Source organism: Pristiophorus japonicus, unplaced genomic scaffold (assembly GCF_044704955.1).
Source record: "Pristiophorus japonicus isolate sPriJap1 unplaced genomic scaffold, sPriJap1.hap1 HAP1_SCAFFOLD_298, whole genome shotgun sequence".
Lineage (NCBI taxonomy): Eukaryota > Metazoa > Chordata > Chondrichthyes > Pristiophoridae > Pristiophorus > Pristiophorus japonicus.
The window spans coordinates 371402-398439 of NW_027252757.1; the positions used below are offsets into that span (position 1 = coordinate 371402).

The 27038-nt window shown below is 46.8% G+C and overlaps 2 protein-coding genes across 3 annotated transcripts in view; one reads left to right on the forward strand and one right to left on the reverse strand.

Annotated features, from left to right (window-relative positions):
- LOC139248866 (zinc finger protein 235-like) overlaps positions 1 to 27038 on the forward strand; it is a 161450-nt gene that overhangs the window by 68660 nt on the left and 65752 nt on the right. The gene's annotated exons all lie outside the window — the stretch shown is intronic.
- Positions 945 to 9289, reverse strand: LOC139248871 (zinc finger protein 239-like). Its single transcript, XM_070872223.1, has 2 exons — positions 9164 to 9289; positions 945 to 2140 (listed from the first exon to the last, which is right to left on the reverse strand). Exon 2 carries the CDS (start codon positions 1884 to 1886, stop codon positions 1188 to 1190), a length of 699 nt encoding a protein of 232 aa, XP_070728324.1. The 5' UTR covers positions 1887 to 2140; positions 9164 to 9289; the 3' UTR covers positions 945 to 1187.

A 27038-nucleotide genomic window follows, 5' to 3' on the forward strand; every position in this document is an offset into this window, starting at 1 on the left:
ATTCTTTGAGGATGTAATGAACAGGGTGGATAAAGGGGAACCAGTGTATTTGAACTTCCAGAAGGCATTTGACAAGGTGCCACATAAAAGGTTACTGCACAAGGTAAAAGTTCCTGGGGTTGGGGGTAACATATCAGCATGGATAGAGGATTGGCTAACTAACAGAAAACAGAGAGGTGGGATAACTGGTTCATTGTCTGGTTGACCATCAGTAACTAGTGGGGTGCCGCAGGGATCAGTGCTGGGGCCTCAACTATTCACAATGTATATTAGTTACTTGGATGAAGGGACCGAGTGTAACGCGGCCAAATTTTCTGATGATACAAAGATGGGTGGGAAAGCAAGTTGTAAGGAGGACACAAATAATCTACAAAGGGATATAGATAGGCTCAATGAGCTGGCAAAAATCTGGCAGATGGACTATAATGTGGTAAAATGTCAGGTTATCCTCTTTGGTAAGAAAAATAAAAAAGTAAATTATTATTCAAATGTGACAATTACAAAATGCTGTAGTACAGAAGGATCTGGGGGTTCTTGGACATGAAACTCAAAAAGTTAGTATGCAGGTACAGTAAGTAATCAGGAAGGCAAATGGAATGCTGGGGGATGGTATAAAAGTAGGGAAGTCCTGCTACAACTGCACAGGGCATTGGTAAGACCACACCTGGAGTACTGCGCACACTTTAGGTCTGGACTTGTCTCCATTCCCGTGCCAAGGGGATTGCTGCACCAGACGGGAAGGGCAACATTTGGGGACACGGATTCCCCACCAATTCCCATTCCCCTTTCTGGTGGATAATGGAGGGATCACTGTGTGTAATGTGCAAGTCAGTAAGAATTGTCAGCAAGTTCTTTCTAATTGGAGATTTTATTCAATGGAAACTTTGACATGATTGTAGATTTTATACCAAAGATCAATTTAAAATTAAAGTAAACGTTCATAATTTTATTCCAAACTGAATTTCTGTTGAGAGTCGCTGAATTAAGGGGAAAGATAACACACAGCGTTTCTTAAATGGACACTGCAGCCCCGAGAACACAATCAGTAATATATCCAGAATATTAAAGTCCAGCCCAGTTATAGGGTTATTAACATCAGCAGAAACAAACCCCAATTGTCAGAATGAACATGGTTCAGTCAGGTTGTTATTAACAGCAGTAATAACAGCAGATTCCAACCCCTGCAGTCATTTGTGAACTCGCTGGTGTGTCAGCAGGATGGTTGACCGAGTGAATCCCTTCCCACACTCAGAGCAGGTGAACGGCCTCTCCCCAGTGTGAACTCGCTGGTGTCTCAGCAGGGTGGATGACTGAGTGAATGCCTTCCCACACTCAGAGCAGGTGAATGGCCTCTCCCCAGTGTGAACTAACTGGTGTGTCAGCAGGTGGGATGACTGAGTGAATGCCTTCCCACACTCAGAGCAGGTGAATGGCCTCTCCCCAGTGTGAACTAGCTGGTGTGTCCGCAGGTGGGATGACTGAGTGAATCCCTTCCCACACTCAGAGCAGGTGAATGGCCTCTCCATAGTGTGAATTCGCTGGTGTTTCAGCAGGGTGGATGGCTGAGTGAATGCCTTCCCACACTCAGAGCAGGTGAACGGCCTCTCCCCAGTGTGAACTCGCTGGTGTGACTGTAGATGGGATAATCGAGTGAATCCCTTCCCACACTCACAGCAGGTGAATGGCCTCTCCCCAGTGTGACTGCGTCGATGAACTTCCAGCTCACATGGTTTTCTGAATCCCTTCCCACACTCACCACATTTCCACGGTTTCTCCGTGGTGCGGGTATCCTTGTGACTCTCCATGTTTGGACGATCAGTTGAAGCCTCACCCACGCACACAACACGTTTACAGTTTCTCTGCAATTTGAATGGTGCAATGTTCATTCAGGCTGTGCAACTGGCTAAAGCTCTTTCCACAGTCAATGCACTGGAACACTCACTCGGGTGTGTGTGTCTCGGTGCTTTTCCAGTCACACTGATATTTGAAATCTTTACCCACAGGCAGAACAGACAAACATTCCTCCTTCCACTTTCAAAGGCCGATGATAGTCAGGTCCTGATGAATCGATTGACTCCGTCAGATCTTGACGCAACGTTTGATTTGTGTTTCCTGTCTGAAAATCTAACCACCTAAAAAGCTGTGAAAGGAGATAACAAAACTCATCACTGTCAGTACAAGACAGAAATTCAGAATAGACACATCAAGTTTCCATGGAACATTCTTTCCTCTCTTGTTCTTCCAAAGCTGTAAATGCCTGTCCCACACATTGTCCCTTCTGCTGTGCTGAAATCCAAACCCATCGCACATTTCTAGACTGTTTCTCCTCCACTCCCAGTTTTCACCACCAATTCTGGCTGGGTTCAGAAATACACTCACTCACTGGTACACTTCCTTCTCCTCACCTGCAGCTGCTGACACTGGCTGGGTTCAGTTCTACACTCACTGGTGCCTCTCCCTCTCCTGCCCTGAAGGTACAGACTCCGGCTGGGTTCAGTTCTACACTCACTGGTTCTCCTCTCCTAAAGGAGCTGACTCTGGCCGTGTTCAGGTCTACACTCATAAGAACATAAGAATTAGGAACAGGAGTAGGCCATATTGCCCCTCGAGCCTGCTCCGCCATTCAACAAGATCATGACTGATCTGGCCGTGGACTCAGCTCCACTTACCCGTCCGCTCCCCATAACCTTTAATTCCCTTATTGGTTAAAAATCTATCGATCTGTGACTTGAATACATTCAATGAGCTAGCCTCAACTGCTTCCTTGGGCAGAGAATTCCACAGATTCACAACCCTCTGGGAGGAGAAATTCCTTCTCAACTCGGTTGTAAATTGGCTCCCCCGTATTTTGAGGCTGTGCCCCCTAGTTCGAGTCTCCCTGACCAGTGGAAACAACCTCTGTGCCTCTATCTTGTCTATCCCTTTCATTATTTTAAATGTTTCCATAAGATCACCCCTCATCCTTCTGAACTCCAACGAGTAAAGACCCAGTCTACTCAATCTATCATCATAAGGTAACCCCGCCTCATCTCCGGAATCAGCCTAGTGAATCGTCTCTGTACCCCCTCTAAAGCCAGTATATCCTTCCTTAAGTAAGGTGACCAAAACTGCACGCAGTACTCCAGGTGCGGCCACACCAATACCCCATACAGTTACATAGAAACATAGAAAATAGGTGCAGGAGTAGGCCATTCAGCCCTTCTAGCCTGCACCGCCATTCAATGAGTTCATGGCTGAACATGCACTTCAGTACCCCCTTCCTGCTTTCTCGCCATACCCCTTGATCCCCCGAATAGTAAGGACTTCATCTAACTTCCTTTTGAATATATTTAGTGAATTGGCCTCAACTACTTTCTGTGGTAGAGAATTCCACAGGTTCACCACTCTCTGGGTGAAGAAGTTTCTCCTCATCTCGGTCCTAAATGGCTTACCCCTTATTCTTAGACTGTGACCCCTGGTTCTGGACTTCCCCAACATTGGGAACATTCTTCCTGCATCTAACCTGTCTAAACCAGTCAGAATTTTAAACGTTTCTGAGGTCCCCTCTCATTCTTCTGAACTCCAGTGAATACAAGCCCAGTTGATCCATTCTTTCTTGATAGGTCAGTCCCACCATCCCGGGAATCAGTCTGGTGAATCTTCGCTGCACTCCCTCAATAGCAAGAATGTCCTTCCTCAAGTTAGGAGACCAAAACTGTACACAATACTCCAGGTGTGGCCTCACCAAGGCCCTGTACAACTGTAGCAACACCTCCCTGCCCCTGTACTCAAATCCCCTCGCTATGAAGGCCAACATGCCATTTGCTTTCTTAACCGCCTGCTGTACCTGCATGCCAACCTTCAATGACTGATGTACCATGACACCCAGGTCTCGTTGCACCTCCCCTTTTCCTAATCCGTCACCATTCAGATAATAGTCTGTCTCTCTGTTTTTACCACCAAAGTGGATAACCTCACATTTATCCACATTATACTTCATCTGCCATGCATTTGTCCACTCACCTAACCTATCCAATTCACTCTGCAGCCTCATAGCATCCTCCTCGCAGCTCACACTGCCACCCAACTTCGTGTCATCTGCAAATTTGGAGATACTACATTTAATCCCCTCGTCTAAATCGTTAATGTACAATGTAAACAGCTGGGGCCCCAGCACAGAACCTTGCGGCACCCCACTAGTCACTGCCTGCCATTCTGAAAAGTACCCATTTACTCCTACTCTTTGCTTCCTGTCTGACAACCAGTTCTCAATCCACGTCAGCACACTACCCCCAATCCCATATGCTTTAACTTTGCACATTAATCTCTTGTGTGGGACCTTGTCGAAAGCCTCCTGAAAGTCCAAATATACCACATCAACTGGTTCTCCCTTGTCCACTTTACTGGAAACATCCTCACAAAATTCCAGAAGGTTTGTCAAGCATGATTTCCCTTTCACAAATCCATGCTGACTTGGACCTATCATGTCACCATTTTCCAAATGCACTGCTATGACATCCTTAATAATTGATTCCATCATTTTACCCACTACTGAGGTCAGGCTGACCGGTCTATAATTCCCTGTTTTCTCTCTCCCTCCTTTTTTAAAAAGTGGGGTTACATTGGCTACCCTCCATTCCATAGGAACTGATCCAGAGTCAATGGAATGTTGGAAAATGACTGTCAATGCATCCACTATTTCCAAGGCCACCTCCTTAAGTACTCTGGGATGCAGTCCATCAGGCCCTGGGGATTTATCGGCCTTCAATCCCATCAATTTCCCCAACACAATTTCCCGACTAATAAAGATTTCCCTCAGTTCCTCCTCCTTACTAGACCCTCTGACCCCTTTTATATCCGGAAGGTTGTTGGTGTCCTCCTTAGTGAATACCGAACCAAAGTACTTGTTCAATTGGTCTGCCATTTCTTTGTTCCCAGTTATGACTTCCCCTGATTCTGACTGCAGGGGACCTACGTTTGTCTTTACTAACCTTTTTCTCTTTACATACCTATAGAAACTTTTGCAATCCGCCTTAATGTTCCCTGCAAGCTTCTTCTCGTACTCCATTTTCCCTGCCCTAATCAAAACCTTTGTCCTCCTCTGCTGAGTTCTAAATTTCTCCCAGTCCCCGGGTTCGCTGCTATTTCTGGCCAATTTGTATGCAATTTGCAGAAGGACCTCCCTGCTTTTGTACTCCATCCCTCTTGCAATGAAGGCCAACATTCCATTCGCCTTCCTGATTGCCTGCTGCACCTGCAAACTAACTTTTTGGGGTTTCATGCACAAAGAGTTTCATGCACAAGGAGGCACCGGAGGGACTGGAGTGCATCATCACGCCCGGCAACCAAATGTTAATTTGATTTTATGTTTTTAAGTTAATTTGTTTTAATTGCCAGTGCTTTTAGTGTCCCCCTCCCCTTTAAAAGGGGCACTTGGAGAAAAAAAAAGGGGGAAAAAAAGCCTTGTAAATGGTTGGTGTTTCCCCCAGATCGGGGGGGCACGGTTTAATGTTTTTTGTTTACTCCCAAAAAGAGTTTCATGCACAAGGATCCCCAGGTCCCTCTTTACCGCAGCACATTGTAATTTCTCCCCATTCAAATAATATTCCCTTTTACTGATTTTTTTTCTCAAGGTGAATGACCTCACACTTTCCGACATTGTATTCCATCTGCCAAACCTTAGCCCATTCGCTTAACCTATCTATATCTCTTTGCAGCCTCTCTCTGTCCTCTACACAACCCGCTTTCCCACTAATCTTTGTGTCATCTGCAAATTTTTTTACACTACACTCTGTCCCCTCTTCCAGGTTATCTATGTATATTGTAAACAGTTGTGGTCCCAGCACTGATCCCTGTGGCACACCACTAACCACCGATTTCCAACCCGAAAAGGACCCATTTATCCCGACTCTCTGCTTTCTGTTAGCCAGCCAATTCTCTATCCATGCTAATACATTTCCACTGACTCCGTGTACCTTTGTCTTCTGCAGTAACCTTTTGTGTGGCACCTTATCGAATGCCTTTTGAAAATCTAAATACACCACATCCATCGGTATACCTCTATCCACCATGCTCGTTATATCCTCAAACAATTCCAGTAAATTAGTTAAACATGATTTCCCCTTCATGAATCCATGCTGCGTCTGCTTGATTGCACTATTCCTATCCAGATGTCCCGCTATTTCTTCCTTAATGATAGTTTCAAGAATTTTCCCTATTACAGATGTTAAACTAACCGGCCTATAGTTACCTGCCTTTTGTCTGCCCCCTTTTTTAAATAGAGGCGTTACATAAGCTGCTTTCCAATCCGATGGTACCTCCCCAGCGTCCAGAGAATTTTGATAGATTATAACGAATGCATCTGCTATAACTTCCGCCATCTCTTTTAATATCCTGAGATGCATTTCATCAGGACCAGGGGACTTGTCTACCTTGAGTCCCATTAGCCTGTCCAGCACTACCCCCCTAGTGATAGTGATTGTCTCAAGGTCCTCCCTTCCCACATTCCTGTGACCAGCAATTTTTGGCATGGTTTTTGTGTCTTCCACTGTGAAGACTGAAGAAAAATAATTGTTTAAGGTCTCAGCCATTTCCATATTTCCCATTATTAAATCCCCCTTCTCATCTTCTAAGGGACCAACATTTACTTAAGTCACTCTTTTCCGTTTTATATATCTGTAAAAGCTTTTGGTATCCGTTTTTATGTTTGCGCAAGTTTACCTTCGTAATCTATCTTTCCTTTCTTTATTGCTTTCTTAGTCATTCTTTGCTGTCGTTTAAAATGTTCCCAATCTTCTATTTTCCCACTAACCTTGGCCACCTTATACGCATTGGTTTTTAATTTGATATTCTCCTTTATTTCCTTGGTTATCCACGGCTGGTTATCCCTTCTCTTACCGCCCTTTTTCACTGGAATATATTTTTGTTGAGCACTATGAAAGAGCTCCTTAAAAGTCCGCCACTGTTCAATTGTGCCACCGTTTAGTCTGTGTTTCCAGTCTACTTCAGCCAACTCTGCCCTCATCCCACTGTAGTCCCCTTTGTTTAAGCATAGTACGCTCATTTGAGACACTACTTCCTCACCCTCAATCTGTATTACAATTTCAACCATACTGTGATCACTCATTCCGAGAGGATCTTTTACTAGGAGATCGTTTATTATTCCTGTCTCATTACACAGGACCAGATCTAAGATAGCTTGCTCCCTTGTAGGTTCTGTAACATACTGTTCTAAGAAACAATCCCATATGCATTCTATGAATTCCTCCTCCAGGCTACCCCGTGCGATTTGATTTGACCAATCGATATGTAGGTTAAAATCCCCCATGATTACTGCTGTTCCTTTTTCACATGTCTCCATTATTCCCTTGATTATTGCCCGCCCCACCATGAAGTTATTATTTGGGGGCCTATAAACTACGCTCACCAGTGACCTTTTTCCCCTTACTATCTCTAATCTCCACCCACAATGATTCAACATTTTGTTCATTAGAGCCACTATCGTCTCTCACAACTGCCCTGATATCATCCTTTATTAACAGAGCTACCCCACCTCCTTTCCCTTCTTGTCTATCTTTCCGAATCATCAGATACCCCTGTATGTTTAATTCCCAGTCTTGGCCACCCTGCAACCACGTTTCTGTAATGGCCACCAAATCATACCCATTTGTAATGATTTGTGCCGTCAACTCATTTACTTTATTTCGAATGCTGCGTGAGTTTAGGTAGAGTGTTTTAATACTAGTTTTTAAACCATGATTTTTAGTTTTGACCCCTCCTGCAGCCCCTTTATATTCAGTGGCCCTTTTTGTTTTTTGCCTTGGGTTTCTCTGCCCTCCACTTTTACTCATCTCCTTTCTGTCTTTTGCTTTTGTCTCCTTTTTGTTTCCCTCTGACTCCCTGCATTGGTTCCCATCCCCCTGCCATATTAGTTTAACTCCTCCCCAACAGCACTAGCAAACACTCCCCCTAGGACATTGGTTCCGGTCCTGCCGAGGTGCAGACTCACTGGTTCCCCACCCTATCCCTCCCCTGAAGATGTTGGCTCTGACTGCGTTCAGTTCTACACTCACTCGCTCCCCTCAAGATGCTGACTCTGGCTGGGTTCAGTTCTACATTCACTGGTTCCCCTGCTGCTCCTTCCCTGTCGGTACTGATTCTGGCTGGGTTCAGATATAGACGCACTGGCTCCCCTCTCCTCCATTGAAGATGCTGACTCTGTCTGGAATCGGTTTTGCACTCACTGGTTCCAATCCATCCCCGTCCCCTGAAGATGCTGACTCTGGCTGGGTTCAGTTCCACAGTCACTGGTTCCCCTCCCCTGAAGGTGCTGACTCTGGCTGGGTTTAGTTCTACACTCACTGATTCCCCTCCCTCTTCACCCCTAAAGCTGCTGACTCTGTTTGGGATCAGTTCTACAATCACTGCTTCCTCTCCCTCTTCTCCCCTTAAGGTGCTGACTGTGGCTGGCTTCACTTCCATGCTCACTGGCTCCCCTCTCCTCTGCTAAAGGTGCTGACTCTGTCTGGGTTCAATTCTATACTCACTGGTTCTCCTCCCTCACAATTCTCTCCTCCCCTAAAGCTGCTGACTCAGGCTGTATTCAGTTCTACACTCACTGGTTCCCCTCCCTCTCCTTCCCTGAAGATGCTGACTCTGCCTGGGTTCAGATATAGACTCGCTGGTTACCTTCGCTCGCAGCTCTCTCCTCCTATGATGTTGCTGAGTTTGACTGAGCTCAATTCCGCACTCACTTGTTCCCCTCCCTCTCCTTTCGTGAAGGTGCTGACTGACTGGGTTCAGTTCCAAACTCACTGGCTACCCTCTCCTCCCCTAAAGATGCTGTCTCTGGCTGGGTTCAGTTCTGCATTCACTTGTTCCCCTCTCTCTTCTCCCCTGAAAGTGCCGACTCTGTCTGGGTTCAGTTCCACACTCACTGGTTCCCCTCCCCTAAAAGATGCTGACTCTATTTGGGATCAGTTCTACAATACCGGTTCCCCTCCCCTCCATCTTTCTCCTCCCCTGAAGATGCTGACTCAGGCTGGGTTCAGTTCTGCACTCACTGGTTCCCCTCCCATGAAGGTGCTGACTCTGTCTGGGTTCAGTTCTGCACTGACTGGTTCCCCTCCCCTGAAGGTGCTGACTCTGGCTGAGTTCATGGCCGCGCATGCGCTGTGCAACTCACTGAATCAAGATGGCGGAGCGCTGACCCTGCCTTCCTGCACACAAATGGCCGCCGTTAGCCTGAGCCTGTGACCGGGAGAAAGCCCCGAACCTACAACCGCCGATATTCCGGTTATTATTCCGGGCTTCCGGCGAGCACCAGTTGTTTATGAAGCCTCCCCGGCTCCCCGCTGGTCCATTACTCCGCTCCGTCCCGCTGAAAAGAACACTTCCGAGGAGCCTGTCCAAAATGTGTCTCCTCCGCCATTATACGCACCGCGCATGCTCCAAACCCAGTGTCTGCGCCTGCGCACTGAACTCTTGTAGTCTGGGTGCGGCACATTCTCCCCCGCGGGGCATACTGGGTACATAAGACCATGAGAAATAGGAGCAAGAGTGGGCTATCCGGACCCCCGAGCCTGCTCCCCATTCAATAAGATCACGGATGGTCTGATCATTGACTCAGCTCGACTTCCCCGCCAGCTCCCCAGAACCCTTTACTCCCTTACCAAACCTGGAGTACCGTGCACAGTTTTGGTCTCCTTATCTAAGGAAGGATGTATTTGCCTTGCTTAGATACACAGAGTAAAGCTTCCTCAAAACTGTCTCACCAGACATTCCAAAGGCAGGCAATAGGAGCGGCGTGGGAGGATGAAGGGCAGCGGCAGCAGCAGCGACTGAGAGTGACGGCAGTCCGAGGGGCCAGCATCGCAAGAGGAGCCACGCAGGAGGATGAAGGCTAGTGGCAGAGATTGAGAGCGGCAGCAGTCTGAGGGGCTAGTATCGCAAGAGGAGGATGAAGGGCGGCGGCAGCAGCGACTGAGAGTGACAGCAGTCCGAGGGGCCAGCATCGCGAAAGGAGCGGCATGGTAGGATAAAGAGCGGCAGCAGCGACTGAGAGTGGCGGCAGTCCGAGGGGCTAGTATCGCGAGAGGAGGATGAAGGGCGGTGGCAGCGACAGAGTGGCAGCAGTCCGAGGGGCTAACATCGCAAGAGGAGCCACGGAGTGGCAGCGACTGAGAGTGGCAGCAGTCCAAGGAGCTAGCATCGCAAGAGGAGCCACGCAGGAGGATGAAGGGTAGTGGCAGAGAATGAGAGTGGCGGCAGTCCGAGGGGCTAGTATCACGAGAGGAGCCACGCAGGAGGATGAAGGGCGGTGGCAGCGACTGAAAGTGGCAGCAGTCCGAGGGGCCAGCTGGTCCAGAGACGGAAGGTAAAACAAAGAAGTAGAAAGAAATCAAAGGGTGACGTCACAGCCAAGTGGGTAAGTGATTGGCTGGTGGATTGGTGAGTATTTAATCTTTTTTTTAAATTTCTTTATCAGTAGGTAACCTTTGCATTGTTGTCAAATTAAGTTAATCTAATGGTTAAATCATGGCAGGATAGCCCAGACCCATGTTATGCTCCTCCTGTGCTATGTGGGAAGTCATGGACGCTTCCAATGTCCCTGATGACTACATGTGCAGGAAGTGTATCCAGCTGCACCTCCTGATGGATCGCATTGCAGCACTGGGGCTGTGCATGGATTCGCTCTGGAGCATCCGCGATGCTGAAGCTGTCATGAATAGCACGTTTAGTGAGTTGGTCACACCGCAGGTAAAGGTTATTCAGGCAGATAGGGAATGGGTGACCATCAGGCAGAGCTGCGGAAGGAAGGTAGTGCAGGGGTTCCCTGCAGTCATCCCCCTCCAAAACAGATACACCGCCTTGGGTGCTGTTGGGGAGATGAATCATCGCAGGGTGGTGGGGGTGGGGTGCGGGTAGCAGCAGCCAAGTTCATGACACCAACGGTGGATCTGCTGCACAGGAGGGCAGGAAAAATAGGGGAGAGGTATAGTGGTAGGGGATTCTATTGTAAGGGGAATAGATAGGTATTTATGCAACCGTAATCGAGACTTCAGGATGGCATATTCCTTCCCTGGTGCAAGGGTCAAGGATGTCTCGGAGTGGCTGTGGCACATTTTGGAAGGGGAGGGTGAACAGCAAGTTGTCATGGTGCATATAGGTACCAACAATATAGGTAAAAAAATGGGATGAGGTCCGACAAGCTGATTTTAGGGAGTGAGAAGTTAAATTAAAAAGCAGGACCTCAAAGGTAGTAATCTCAGGATTGCTACCAGTACCACGTGCTAGTCAGAGTAGAAATAGCAGGATAGCTCAGATGAATATGTGGCTTGAGGAGTGGTGCAGAAGAGAGGGATTCAAATTCCTGGGACTTGGGGAGGTGGGACCAGTACAAACCGGATGGTCTGCACCTGGCAGGACTGGAACCAATGACCAAGGGGAGTGTTTGCTCGTGCTGTTGGGGGGGCAGGGGGGTTAAACTAATATGGCAGAGGGATGGGAACATATGCAGGGAGACAGAGGGAAGTAAAATGGGGGCAGAAGCAAAAGATAGAAGAAGCAAAGTAAAACTGGAGGGCAGAGAAACCCAAGGTAAAAATCAAAAAGGGCCGCATTACAGCAAATTTCTAAAGGAACAAAGTGTGTTAAAAAGACAAGCCTAAAGGCTCTGTGCCTCAATGTGAGTATTCATAATCAGGTGGACGAATTAACTGTGCAGGCAGCTATTAATGAATATGATATAATTGGGATTATGGAGACATGGCTCCAGGGTGACCAAGGCTGGGAACTCAACATCCAGGGGTATTCAACATTCAGGAAGGATAGACAGAAAGGAAAAGGAGTTGGAGTAGCATTGCTGGTTAAAGAGGAAATTAACGCAATAGTAAGGAAGGACATTAGCTTGGATGATTTGGAATCTGTACGGTTAGAGCTACGGAATACCAAAGGGCAGAAAACGCTAGTGGGAGTTGTGTACAAACCACCAAACAGTAGTAGTGAGGTTGGGGACAGCACCAAACAAGAAATTAGGGATGCGTGCAATAAAGATACAGCAGTTATCATGGGCGACATTAATCTACATATAGATTGGGCTAACAAATTGGTAGCAATACGGTGGAGGAGGATTTCCTGGAGTGTATCAGGGATGTCCGGATATAAAAGGGGTCGGAGGGTCTAGTAAGGAGGAGGAACTGAGGGAAATCCTTATTAGTCGGGAAATTGTGTTGGGGAAATTGATGGGATTGAAGGCCGATAAATCCCCAGGGCCTGATGGACTGCATCCCAGAGTACTTAAGGAGGTGGCCTTGGAAATAGTGGATGCATTGACAGTCATTTTCCAACATTCCATTGACTCTGGATCAGTTCCTATGGAGTGGAGGGTAGCCAATGTAACCCCACTTTTTAAAAAAGGAGGGAGAGAGAAAACAGGGAATTACAGACCGGTCAGCCTGACAGCGGTAGTGGGTAAAATGATGGAATCAATTATTAAGGATGTCATCGCAGTGCATTTGGAAAGAGGTAATATGATAGGTCCAAGTCAGCATGGATTTGTGAAAGGGAGATCATGCTTGACAAATCTTCTGGAATTTTTTGAGGATGTTTCCAGTAGAGTGGACAAGGGAGAACCAGTTGATGTGGTATATTTGGACTTTCAGAAGGCTTTCGACAAGATCCCACACAAGAGATTAATGTGCAAAGTTAAAGCACATGGGATTGGGGGTAGTGTGCTGACATGGATTGAGAACTGGTTGTCAGACAGGAAGCAAAGAGTAGGAGTAAATGGGGACTTTTCAGAATGGCAGGCAGTGACTAGTGGGGTACCGCAAGGTTCTGTGCTGGGGCCCCAGCTATTTACACTGTACATTAATGATTTAGACGAGGGGATTAAATGTAGTATCTCCAAATTTGCGGATGACACTAAGTTGGGTGGCAGTGTGAGCTGCAAGGAGGATTCTATGAGGCTGCAGAGCGACTTGGATAGGTTAGGTGAGTGGGCAAATGCATGGCAGATGAAGTATAATGTGGATAAATGTGAGGTTATCCACTTTGGTGGTAAAAACAGAGAGACAGACTATTATCTGAATGGTGACAGATTAGGAAAAGGGCAGGTGCAAAGAGACCTGGGTGTCATGGTACATCAGTCATTGAAGGTTGGCATGCAGGTACAACAGGCGGTTAAGAAAGCAAATGGCATGTTGGCCTTCATAGCGAGGGGATTTGAGTACAAGGGCAGGGAGGTGTTGCTACAATTGTACAGGGCCTTGGTGAGGCCACACCTGGAGTATTGTGTACAGTTTTGGTCTCCTAACCTGAGGAAGGACATTCTTGCTATTGAGGGAGTGCAGCGAAGGTTCACCAGACTGATTCCCGGGATGGCGGGACTGACCTATCAAGAAAGACTGGATCAACTGGGCTTGTATTCACTGGAGTTCAGAAGAATGAGAGGGGACCTCATAGAAACGTTTAAAATTCTGACGGGGTTAGACAGGTTAGATGCAGGAAGAATGTTCCCAATGTTGGGGAAGTCCAGAACCAGGGGACACAGTCTAAGGATAAGGGGGAAGCCATTTAGGACCGAGATGAGGAGGAATTTCTTCACCCAGAGAGTGGTGAACCTGTGGAATTCTCTACCACAGAAAGTTGTTGAGGCCAATTCACTAAATATATTCAAAAAGGAGTTAGATGAAGTCCTTACTACTAGGGGAATCAAGGGGTATGGTGAGAAAGCAGGAATGGGGTACTGAAGTTGCATGTTCAGCCATGAACTCATTGAATGGCGGTGCAGGCTAGAAGGGCCGAATGGCCTACTCCTGCACCTATTTTCTATGTTTCTATGTTTCTATGTTCTAGACCAATATGTCGAGGAACCAACTAGAGGCTGGCCATCCTAGACTGGTGATGTGTAATGAGAAAGGACTAATTAGAAATCTTGTTGTGCGAGACCCCTGGGGGAAGAGTGACCATAATATGGTAGAACTCTTTATGAAGATGGAGAGTGACACAGTTAATTCAGAGACGAGGGTTCTGAACTTAAGGAAAGGTAACTTCGATGGTATGAGATGTGAATTGGCAGGAACAGATTGGCGAATGATACTTAAAGGGTTGATGGTGGATAGGCAATGGCAGACATATAAAGAGCACGTGGATGAACTTCAACAATTGTACATCCCTGTCTGGAATAAAAATAAAACGGGAAGGTGGCTCAACCGTGGCTAACAAAGAAAATTAGGGATAGTGTTAAATCCAAGGAAGAGGCATGTAAATTTGCCAGAAAAAGCAGCAAACCTGAGGACTGGGAGAAATTTAGAATTCAGCAGAGGAGGACAAAGGGTTTAATTAGGAGGGGGAAATAGAGTATGAGAGGAAGCTTGCTGGGAACATAAAAAACTGACTGGAAAAGCTTCCATAGAGATGTGAAGATTAGTGAAGACAAACGTAGATTCCTTGCAGTCAGAATCAGGTGAAAGAAATGGCAGACCAATTGAACAAAGACACTAAGGAAGACACAAATAACCTTCCGGAAATACTAGGGCACTGAGGGTCTATCGAGAAGGAGGAACTGAAGGAAATCCTCATTAGTCAGGAAATTGTGTTAGGGAATTGATGGGATTGAAGGCCGATAAATCGGCAAGGCTTGATAGTCTGCATCCCAGAGTACTTAAAGAAGTGGCCCTAGAAATAGTGGATCCATTGGTGATCATTTTTCAACAGTCTATCGATTCTGAATCAGTTCCTATGGACCGGAGGGTAGCTAATGTAACACCACTTTTTAAAAAAGGAGGGAGAGAAAACGGGGAATTATAGACTGGTTAGCCTGACATTGGTGGTAGGGAAAATGTTGGAATCAATTATTAAAGATGAAATAGCAGGATACACACCAACAACCTCGGGGTCACCACTGACCAGAAACTTAACTGAACCAGCCACATCAATATTGTGGCTTAGTAACTGATTCAAAGTGATGCATTTCTCAATGATATGGAACAATATTTCACCAGGTAATAAGATGCTACTCAACAAACATTCTTTGTGAGGACTAGTAAAGGTTTAGAATAAAACAGACGCTTAGCCTAAATCTGATGTTTCAACTTCTGACAGTAATTTATTCTGTAAATCTGTGGCTCAAATGTCATCATTAATAATTTTATTCTAAATAATTCTTGTTTCACATTCATTATTGCATTTATTTGGAAGACTGACAACAGAATATCTATATTATTGATCCTGATTCCTTTAGCCACAAGCGACTGCCAATCAAGTTCAGCCTTCATTTTCCAATGATACATTTAATTTAAGTAATTATCTGTAAACATAGATGCGTAACATCACACTGACGTGTTATGTCCCTACCGTCCCCATCACTAGAGCACTTTGAAGAGAGGAGCCCTGTCAATTGGTACAGGAGACAATGGGATCTGTTGGGGAGACCGCAGTCTGCAACATTCTTACTGAAATTCCAGAACAGTGACAAATTACCACGACTGAAAGACTCCTGTAATGTTGCAGCATTAACGGGAGTTATCAATTTAACTAACCAGTCCCATTCTAGCACCTGTGCTGTAAAACATAGGAACAAGGCTAACCCCTCGAACCTGTTCCACCATTCAATGAGATCATGGCTGATCTCTGACCAAACTCCATATACCCGCCTTTGCTCCGTATCCCTTAATACATTTGGTTAACAAAAATCTATCAATCGCAGATTTAATATTAACAACTGACACATCACCAACTGTCATTTGGGGAAGAGTTTCAAACTTCTACCACACTTTGTGTGTGTAAGTGGTTCTTAACTTCACTCCTGAAAGGCCTGGCTCGAACTTTTAGGCTATGTCACCTGCTCCTAAACTCTCCAACCAGGACATACGGTTTCTCTCTTATGTAACCTATCAATTCACCTTATAGGCCCTGAAATTCCGATGTCCCGGGTCCGTACGAAGTGTGTACGGACCCGGGAAGGCATCTGAAAAGCCGGTTTTCAGCCCACAATGCGCATACGATGAAAACCGGCTTTTCCGACCTGGCCAACTGGACCTGGACGGGTCTTGCCCGTGCGATGATTTCTCACGCAGAATTCAGAGTTTTAGAAATCTTCTGTCCAGGATTAGGGCACGAATGTTCTGCGCGAGATAAAGCCTTTATTCTGTGCACATCTGTCTGAAACTTTGCTTCAAACAGCTCAATAGCCTTCAGCATAAGCAGCAGTCAGTCGATGCTGAGGCGTTCTGCAGAGTAAAAGCTTAATACAAACTAAATAAACAGCAGGAAATGGAAACAAGCAGCTTCCTCTCAAAGTAATGAGAGATTCAAATCTTCCAACTTTTATAACATTTGAGGTACCGTGTTGTCTATTGCAGTTTGGAAAGTCGGACATTCAGTACCTAGCTCAGTAATTGTGTTGAGATAGAATGCTTTCCAAGGGGAATACAGAATGTAGACGAAGGCTTCTTGAGAATAATAATGCAAAGGCTTTCCAGCAATTGTAGTGAGTCCCAAAATATGGCCAAAAGTTCCCACAAACAATCTCAGTTGAACAGCGTACTTTCAACCACCTTGGTGAATGGGTCCTGACACACCTTTTACATAGAGGCTCAGCTTCTCGGGAACGGATGGGAGGGCAGGAGTTTTGGAATTTAGGACAAGTGCAGTCATCCCATCCTAACTCCATCATCTTTATGCTGCTGCACTAGGAGAGCAGTTGCTTCATCAGTGTGTTGTGTCATACATCGGCCCAGCCAACAATTCCTGTCCTCGCCAACTTACACCCTCCCCCAAACCAGAAATGTGGTCATCATTCTTATAAACATTTTCTCCTCCTTTCATTTGTACATGCAGTTTAGAAGTCGCTATTTTTTATTTGCTGGCCATGCTATTACACACTGCACAACCACGACCCGTTCAGAAATGCAAGACATTTTTATAGTCTTTATATTGCTTTAATTAACTTTTAAAACTGTTAAAATGTTTAAAATAAATTAGAAAATCTTTAAAGTATTCTAAAAGATAAAAAAATCATCGAAAAATCTCACCTTTCAAAGCCGTGTAGTGATCTCGAACCAAATCCAGAACTGAAGGTAAAAAGAAAATCGGGGGCGTGGCCTATGTAAATGAGCTCCTGTGGGCGGGGACAGAATCCACAGGCATCGCACGCGCTGCGTTCCCGGGCGGCGTGACGTCAGACGCTGCCCGGGAATCTTCAACAAAAAGTCAAAAGAGAAAGGTGAGTGCGCTTTTTTATTTGAGCAGATTGCCCGCGGGAATGTCTTACAGGAATTTCAGGGCCAATGTTTCCATTTGTGAGGAAGAGCATAACTAGAGGTTTTTTCCTCACTAGTTCTCGATAGTGAGGAATTAATTTTGGTTATCAGGGGTGCAGCGCAGATTCATCAGAATGATACCAATGCTTGAAAGGTTAAATTGAGTACAGGCTGCATAAACTTACTTCTATTGCCTTGTGTTCAGAAGGTTGAGTGGGCGGTCTAATTAAGGCCTTTAAAATGATAAAGGGATTTGATGGGGAAGATGCGGAGAAACTATTTCCTCTGGTGGGAGAATCCCGGACAAGAGGTAGGCAATTTAGGAGTGAAATCAGGAAACACTTTTTTTCTCTCAAAATTTAGTGAAAATCTGAAACTGGTTGCTGAGTCAATTGACATTTTCAAGATTGGTCAATTAATTTTGTTGGGAAAGGGTATGAAAGGATATTGAGCAAAGGTCCAAAACCAGGGGTCACAGTCTAAGGATAAGGGGTAAGCCATTTAGGACCGAGATGAGGAGAAACTTCACCAGAGTGGTGAACCTGTGGAATTCTCTACCACAGAAAGTTGTTGAGGCCAATTCACTAAATATATTCAAGAAGGGTTAGATGTAGTACTAGGGGGATCAAGGGGTATGGTGAGAAAGCAGGAATGGGGTACTGAGGTTGCATGTTCAGCCATGAACTCATTGAATAGCAGTGCAGGCTCGAAGGGGCGAATGGCCTACTCCTGCAACTATTTTCTATGTTTCTATGAGGCCATCAATATAAGATAGTCACCAAGAAATCCAACAGGAAATTCAGAAGAAACTTCTTTACCCAAAGAGTGGTGAGAACGTGGAACTCGCTAACACAGGGAATGTTTGAAGCGAATAGAGTAGGAGCTGGAGGAGGTTACAGAGATAGGGAGGTTGTCGGGGCTGGAAGAGGTTACAGAGATCAGTAGGAGTGTAGGAGCTGGAGGATGTTAGAGATAGGGAGGGCTGTAGGCCTTGGATGAGGTTACAGAGATTAGTAGGAGCTGGAGGAGGTTATAGAGATAGGGAGCTGAGTAAGGCTGGAGGAGGTTTTAGAGATAGGTAGGGGTTGGAGGAGGTTAGAGATAGGGAGGTGTGTAGGGGCTGGAGGAGGTTATAGAGATAGGGAGGCCAGTAGTGGCTGGAGGATGTTAAGAGATAGGGAGGGGTGTAGGGTATGGAGAAGGTTACAGAGATAGGGAGGGGTGTAGGCCTTGGAAGTGGTTACAGAGATCAGTAGATGTGTAGGAGCTGGAGGAGGTTAGAGATAGGAAGGTGTGCAGGGGCTGGAGGAGGTTACAGAGATAGGGAGCTGTGTGTAGTGGCTAGAGGCGGTTATAGTGATAGGGAGGAGTGTAGGGCCTGGTGGAGATTATAGAGCTAGGGAGGGTTGTAGGGGCTGGAGGAGGTTACAGAGATAGGGAGGGGTGTAGAGGCTGTGGGTTACAGAGGTAGGGAGGGGTGTAGGGAAGGGTGTAGGGGCTGGAGAAAGTTACAGATATAGGGAGGGGTATAGGCCTAGGAAGAGGTTTCAGATATAGGGAGGGTTGTAGGAGCTGGAGGAGGTAACAGAGATAGGGAGGGGTATAGGGGCTGGAGGAGATTACAGCTAGGGAGGGGTATAGGGGCTGGAGGAGATTACAGCAAGGGAAGGGTGTCGGGGCTGGAGGATGTTAAAGAAAACGACGGTTGAAGTGCTGGAGGAGATTACAGAGAAAGGCAGGTGTGTAGGGGCTGGAGGGAGTTACAGAGATAGGGAGGGGTGTAGAGTCTGGAAGTGGTTAGAGAGATAGGGATGGGTGTAGGTGCTGAAGGTTACAGAGATAGGAAGGGGTGCAGGGGCTGGGGGAGGTTACAGAGATAGGGGGGGGCTGTAAGGCTGGAGGATGTTAGAGAATGGGACGGGTGTAGGGGCTGGAGGTTACAGAGGGAGAGGTGTAAGAGCAGCAGGAGGTTACTGAGATAGGGAGGGTTGTAGGGGCTGGAGAAGGTTACAGAAATAGTGAGGCCAGTAGTGGCTGAAGGTTAGAGATAGGGATGGGTTTAGGGGCTGGAGGTTATAGAGATAGGGAGGTGTGCAGGGATGGAGGAGGTTACAGAGAGTGGAGAAGAGTACAGAGATAGGGAGAGGTGTAGGCCTTCGAACAGGTTACAGAGATCAGTAGGGGTGTAGAAGCTGGAGGCGGTCACAGAGATAGGGAGGAGTCTAGGGGCTGGAGGAGGTTACAGAGATAGGGAGGTGTGTAGGGACTGGAAAAGGTTACAGAGATAGGGAGGGGTGTAGGGGCTGGAGGAGGTAACAGGGATAAGGAGGAGAGTAAGAGCTGGAGGATGTTACAGAGATAGGGAGGGCTGTAGGGAATGGAGAAGAGTACAGAGATAGGGAGGGGGTAGGCTTTCGAAGAGGTTACAGAGATAAGGAGGGTTGTAGGGGGTTACAGACATGTGGAGGGGCTGGTGGAGGTTAGAGATAGGGAGTTGAGGAAGGCTGGAGGAGGTTGTAGAGATAGGGAGGGTTGTAGGGGCTGGAGGAGGTTACAGAGATAGGGAGGTTTGTAGGAGCTGCTGGATGTTACAGATGGGGAGGGGGTTTCGGGGCTGGAGGTTAGAGATATGGAGTGGTATTGGGGCTGGAGGAGCCTACAGAAATAGGGAGGGGTATAGGGGCTGGAGGAGCCTATAGAAATAGGGAGGGGTGTAGGGGCTGGAGGTTACAGAGATAGGGAGGGTGTAGGGGCTATAGGTTACAGACAGGGTGGGATATAGGGTCTGGAGGAGGTTACAGAGATAGGGAGGGCTGGAAGAGGTTACAGAGAAAGAGAGTGGTGTAGTGCTGGAGGAGATTACAGAGAAAGGCGGGGGCCAGTGTCGGGGCTGGAGGAGGTTATCGAGGTAGGGAGGGATGTAGGGTGGCAGGAGGCTAGTGAGATAGGAATTGATGGAGTGGTTGGAGGTTACAGAAATAGAGAGGGGTGTAGGGGCTGGAGTAGGTTACAGAGATAGGGAGGGGTGTAGGGCTGTAGGAGAATACAGAGATAGGAAGGGGTTGAGGGGCTGGCGGAGGCTACAGAGATAGGGAGGGGTGTAGTGCTGGAGGAGGTTCCAGAGATAGGGAGGGTTGTAGGGGCTGGAGTAGGCCATACGGCCCCTCGCGCCTGCTCCGCCATTTAATACGACCATGACTGATCAGATCATGGACTCGCGTCCACTTCCCTGCCCGCTCCCCATAACCCCTTAGTCCCTTATCTGTTAAGAAACTGTCTATCTCTGTCTTAAATTAATTCAATGTCCCAGCTTCCACAGCTCTCTGAGGCAGCAAATTCCACAGATCCACAACTCTCAGAAGAAATTTCTCCTCATCTCAGTTTTCAAATGGGCGGCCCCTTATTCAAAGATAATGCCCCCTGGTTCTAGTCTCTCCGATCAGTGGAAACATCCTCTCTGCATGCACCTTGTCAAGCCTCCTCATTATCTTATACGTTCCGATAAGATCACCTCTCATTCTTCTGAATTCCAATGAGTACTCAAACTTTCCTCATAAGTCAACCTCCTCATCTCTGGAATCAACTTAGTGAACCTTCCCTGAACTGCCTCCAAAGCAAGTATATATTTTTGTAAATATGGAAACCAAAACTGCACACAGTATTTCAGGTGTGGTCTCACCAATACCCTGTACAACTGTAGCAAGACTTCCCTGCTTTTATACCCCATCCCCTTTGCAATAAAGGCCAAGATACCATTGGCCTTCCTGATCACTTGCTGTACCTGCACACTATTCTTTTGTGTTTCATGCACAAGTACCCCCAGATCCTGCTGTACTGCAGCACTTTGCAATCGTTCTCCATTTAAATAATAACTTGCTCTTTGATTTTTTTCTGCCGAAGTGCATGACCTTACACTTTCCAACATTATACTCCATCTGTCAAATTTATGCCCACTTCGCCTGTCTATGGTCTTTTGCAGATTTTTTTGTGTCCTCCTCACACATTGCTTTTCCTCCCATCTTTGTATCAACGACAAACCTGGCTACGTTACACTTGGTCCCTGCCTCCAAGTCGTTAATATAGATTGTAAATAGTTGGGGTCCCAGCACCGATCCCTGCGGCACCCCACTGGTTACTGTTTGCCAACCCGAGAATAAACCATTTATCTCTATTCTCTGTTCTCTATTAGTTAACCAATCCTCTAACCATGCTAATATATTACCCCCAACCCCGTGAATATTTATATTGTGTTGTAACCTTTTATCTGGCACCTTGTCAAATGCCTTCTGGAAGTCTAAGTATACCACATCCACTGGTTCCCCTTTATTCATCCTGTTTGTTACATCCTCTATTCTAGCAAATTTGTCAAACATGGAGATAGGGAGAGGTGTAGGGGCTGGAGGAGGTTATAAAAGATTGGGACGGTTGTAGGGGCTGGAGGTTACAGAGATAGGGAGGGGTGTAGAGGCTGAAGGTTACAGAGATAGGGAGGGGTGTAGGGGCTGGAGGTTACAGAGATAGGGAGGAGTTTAGGGGCTGGAGGAGATTACAGTTGGGAGGGGTTTAGGGTCTGGAGGAGGCTAGCGAGATAGGGAGGGGTGTAGTGGCTGGAGTTACAGAGATAGGAATGCTTGTAGGGGCTGGAGGAGGTTACAGAGATAGGGAGGGGTGTAGTGGCTGGAGTTAGAGAGATAGGAATGCTTGTAGGGGCTGGAGGAGGTTACAGAGATAGGGAGGGGTGTAGGGGCTGGAGGAGTTTGTAGAGATAGGGAGGGTTGTAGGTGTTGTGTATCTGTAAAGCATGCACTCCCATGTTCCGCCACCAGGGAGCGCATACCCTGGTGTCCCAAGGGCTCCCAGCATCCCTTGGGAGCACTGTATAAGCTGGCCCCTAAGGCCTGTTCCTCACTCGAGTGTCTTAATAAAGACTGAGGTCACTGTTACTTTAACCTCCCTGTGTGCAGTCTCATCTGTGTAAGGAACACAATAGTCGGGACTGGAGGAGGTTAGAGATTTGGAGGGTTCTGAGGGCTGGAGGAGGTTACAGAGATAGGGAGGGGTGTAGAGGCAGGGGGACATTATAGAGATGGGGGGCTGTAAGGCTGGATGAGGTTACAGAGATAGGGAGGGGTGTAGGGGCTGGAGGAGGGTACAGAGATTGGGAGAGGTGCAGGGGCTGGAGGAGGGTACAGAGATAGGGGTGCGTATGGTGGGAGGAGGTTGCAGAGGTAGGGAGGGTGTAGGGGCTGGAGGAGGTTAGAGATAGGGGTGCGTATGGTGGGAGGTGGTTGCAGAGGTAGGGAGGGTGTAGGGGCTGGAGGAGGTTACAGAGATAGGGAGGGTGTAGGGGCTGGAGGAGGTTACAGAGATAGGGAGGGGTGTAGAGACTGGAGGAGGTTACAGAAATGTGGAGGGGTGTAGGGACTGGAGGAGATTACAGAGATAGGGAGGGGTGTAGGGACTGGAGGAGATTAGAGATAGAGAGGGTTGTAAGGGCTGGAGGAGATTAGAGATAGGGAGGGGTGTAGGGGCTGGAGGAGGTTACAGAGATAGGGAGGGGAGGGGCCATCGAGGGATTTGAACACGAGGCTGAGAATTTTAAATCAGTGCCTCGCTGGGGCCGAGGGTGGGACCAGGGCAGGAACACAACCCCCACACTACCTAACTCTGCACTAACCCCCATCATCTGTTAAATCACCTGGAGTTCCAGCGACACTCCTCCCCCTCTCTCTTGGTATTTATCTACTCACTGCCTCACTCAAAGCTTATCTCGCATTGATAGTCCATGTGAGGGCCTTCATTGTCCCAGAATTGCTCCCCGTGGACTGACCTTCCCCGTGCCTCCGTCGCCCTCCTCCTGTTCTGTGACGGCCGACAAATTCAGGTTGTGTTTGAGTCAGCAAGCGAAAGATAGGGGGCATAAAAATTAAATCACATGGTGGGCCAGAGGAAGGGGCTTTGGAGGCCATGTCCGTCCCGTGGGCCGTATGTTTCACGCCCCTCATCGACCCTGTCAGAATTTTATGTTTCAATGAGATCACCTCTCATTCTTCTAAACTCTAGAGAATATAGGCCTAGTCCACTCAATCTCTCCTCATAGGACAATCCCCGCATCCCAGGAATCAGTCTGGTGAACCTTCATTGCCATCCTCAATGGCAAGTACATCTTTCCTTAAGTCAGCAGCCAAAACTGTACACAATTCTCCAGGTGTGGTCTCACCAGGGTCCAATATAATTGCGGTAAGACATCAAAGAGCAAGTAATTATTTCAATGGAGAAAAATTGCAAAGTGCCGCAGTACAGCGGGTCCTGGGGATACTTGTGAATGAAACACAAAAGGATAGTATGCAGGTACAGCAAGTGATCAGGAAGACCAATGGTATCTTGGCCTTTATTGCAAAGGGGATGGAGTATAAAAGCGGGGAAGTCTTGCTACAGTTATATAAGGTATTAGTGAGGCCACACCTGGAATACTGTGTGCAGTTTTGGTTTCCAAATTTACAAAAGGATATACTTGCTTTGGAGGCAGTTCAGTGAAGGTTCACTAGATTGATTCTGGAGATGGGGGGGGTTGACTTTTATGAGGAAAGGTTGAGTAGTTTGGGCCTCTACTCATTGGAATTCAGAAGAATGAGGTGATCTTATCGAAACGTATAAGATTATGAGGGGGCTTGACAAGGTGGATGCAGAGAGGATGTTTTCACTGATGGGGGAGACTCGAACTAGAGGGCATGATCTTAGAATAAGGGGCCACACATTTAAAATAGAGATGAGGAGGAATTTCTTCTCTCTGAGGGTTGTAAAACTGTGGAAGCTGGGACATTGAATAAATTTAAGACAGAAATAGACAGTTTCTTAAACGATAAGGGGATTTGGGGAACGGGCAGGGAAGTGGACCCGAGTCCATGATCAGATCAGCCATGATCTTCTTGAATGGTGGAGCAGGCTCGAGGGGCCGTATGGCCTACTCCTGTTCCTATTTCTTATGATCTTATGTTTACTCTTATCCTCAAATCCTGTGTTAATAAAGGCCGACATACCATTTGCTTTCTTAATTGCATGCTGTGCCTGCATACTAACTTTCAGTGATTCGTGTACAAGGACACCAAGGTTCCTCTGAACACCAACATTTCCCAATATCTCACCATTTCAAGTAGCTGTTTCCAGTCCACTTTGGCTAAATCACATCTCAGCTGAGTAAAATTGGCCTTTCCCCAATTGAGAACCTTTATTCCTGGTCTATCTTTGTCCTTTTCCATAATTACCCTAAATCTAACTGAATTATGATCACTAGAACCAAAATGCTGTCCCATCGATACCCGTTCCACCTGCCCAGCTTCAGTCCCTAATACTAACCCAGAACTTCCCCCTCTCTTGTTTGGCTTCCGACGTACTGGCTAAAAAGATCCCCTGGTTGCTGACCCCTCTGTGAAGGGAAATAGGTCCTTCCTATCCACTCTATCTAGGCCCCTCATAATTTTATACACCTCATTAAGGTCTCCCTTCAACCTCCTCTGTTCCAAAGAAAACAAACTATTAAGAGGGTTGGTGGGATAGAGGAGGTTAGAGATAGGGAGAGGCGAGGCCCTGGAGAGATTTGAACAAGAGGATGTGTATTTTAAAGGCTGAAGCTACCAGCCATCTTGCCCAGCACAGAATGTGACTCACTACCAACAGGAAGGATGTTACTTAACTACTACAAATGCACAATGAGGGGAAATCAATCACACTACCTTTTAACTAACAACGACATGGAAAGAGGGAAATGAATGACCTTTAAACACCTGGTCCACTTGGCAATGAAGTGTCTGAAACTCATAATAGGAAATCCAAGGAAATAAAATATTGACAGAAATTAAACTGTTTTGCTGAAAAAAGAAATCTCGATTTAACTTTTAAAAGATGAATTGTTTAACAGGGGTTTACACTGACTGACCTGACAGGCCGACTCAGGATCCACCCCTCAAACACCACGATTGGTTGCAGAACACACTGCTCCCTGGTCCCTCCGGCCTCTGAGCTCTCTTCCTGTTGGTTCCCAGGGCAATCAATCACCACTCACCAACATTACGCTGCCAGATTAAGTTGACGGGCTCGGAGGAAGAAATAAAATGAGGCCGTGAATCTGAATTAAGAAATAAAATTATAGAAACATGATTAAATGAATGAGGAGAGGCAATATAAACTAAAGGGTACAATCCTAAAGGGGCTGCATGAACAGTGAGACCTGCGGGTATATGTGCACAAATCACTGAAGGTGGCAGGACAGGTTGAGAAAGCGGTTAAAAAAGCTGACAGGATCCTGGGCATCATAGAGTACAAAAGCAAGGAGGTTATGATGAACCTTTGTAAAACACTGGTTCAGCCTCAACTGGAGCATTGTGTCCAATTCTGGTCACCGCACATTAGGATGTGAAGGCCTTAGAGAGGGTGCAGAAAAGATTGACAAGAATGATTCACGAGGTGAGGGACTTCAGTTCCGTGGATAGACTGGAGAAGCTGGGGTTGTTCTCCTTGGAGCAGAGAAGGTTGAGAGCAGAATTGATAGAGGTGATCAAAATCATGAGGGGTCCGGACAGAGTAGATAGAGAGATACTGTTCCCACTGGTGGAAGGGTCGAGAACCAGAGGAGACGGATTTAAGGTGATTGGCAAAAGAACCAAAGGCGACCTAAGAAAAATCTATTTTATGCAGCGAGTGGTTGGGATCCGGAATGCACGGCCTGAAAGGGTGGTGGAGGCAGACTCAATCACAGCTTTCAAAAGGGAGTTGGATAAGTATCTGAAAGAAAACATTTGCAGGGCTCAGGGAAAGGGCGGGGCAGTGGGACTAGCTGGGAGCTGGAAAGGGCTTGACAGGCCAAATAGAAACAAAGAAAATAGGATCAGTAGTAGGCCATTCGGCCCTTCGAGTCTGCACCACCATTCAATAAGATCATGGCTGATCCTCTATCTCAACACCATATTCCAGCTTTTTCCCCATACCCATTGATGCCTTTTGTTTCTAGAAATCTATCTATCTCCCTCTTAAATATATTCGGTTACTTGGCCTCCACAGCCTTCTGTGGTAGAGAATTCCACAGGTTCACCACCCTCTGAGTGAAAGAAATTCTCCTCATCTCGGCCCTAAATTTCCTACCCCATATCGTGAGACTGTGACCCCTTGTTCTAGACTTCCCAGCCCAGGGGAAACATCCTCCCTGCATCCAGTCTGTCCAACCCAGTCAGAATTTTATACGTTTCAATGAGATCCCCTCTCATTCTTCTAAACTCGAGAGAATACAGGCTCAGTCGACCCAATCTCTCCTCATACGACAGTCCTGCCATCCCAGGAATCAGTGTGGTGAACCTTCGCTGCACTCCCTCTATGGCAAGCATATCCTTTCTTAGGTAAGGAGACCAAAACTGCACACAATACTCCAGGTGCGGTCTCACCAAGGCCCTGTATAACTGTAGTAGGACATCCTTGCTCCTGTACTCAAATCCTCTTGCAATGAAGGCCAACATGCCATTTGCCTGCCTAACTGCTTGCTGCACCTGCATGTTTGCTTTCAATGACTGGTGTACAAGGATACCCAGGTCCCTCTGTACATCGACACTTCCCAAGCCATCATCATTTAAATAATACTTTGTCCATATGTTTTTCCTAACAAAGTGGATAATTTCACATTTATCCACGTTGTACTGCATCTGCCATGTGTTTGCCCACTCACTCAACCTATCGACATAAGAACATAAGAAATAGAAGCAGGAGAAGGCCATACAGCCCCTCAAGCCTGCTCCGCCATTTAATATG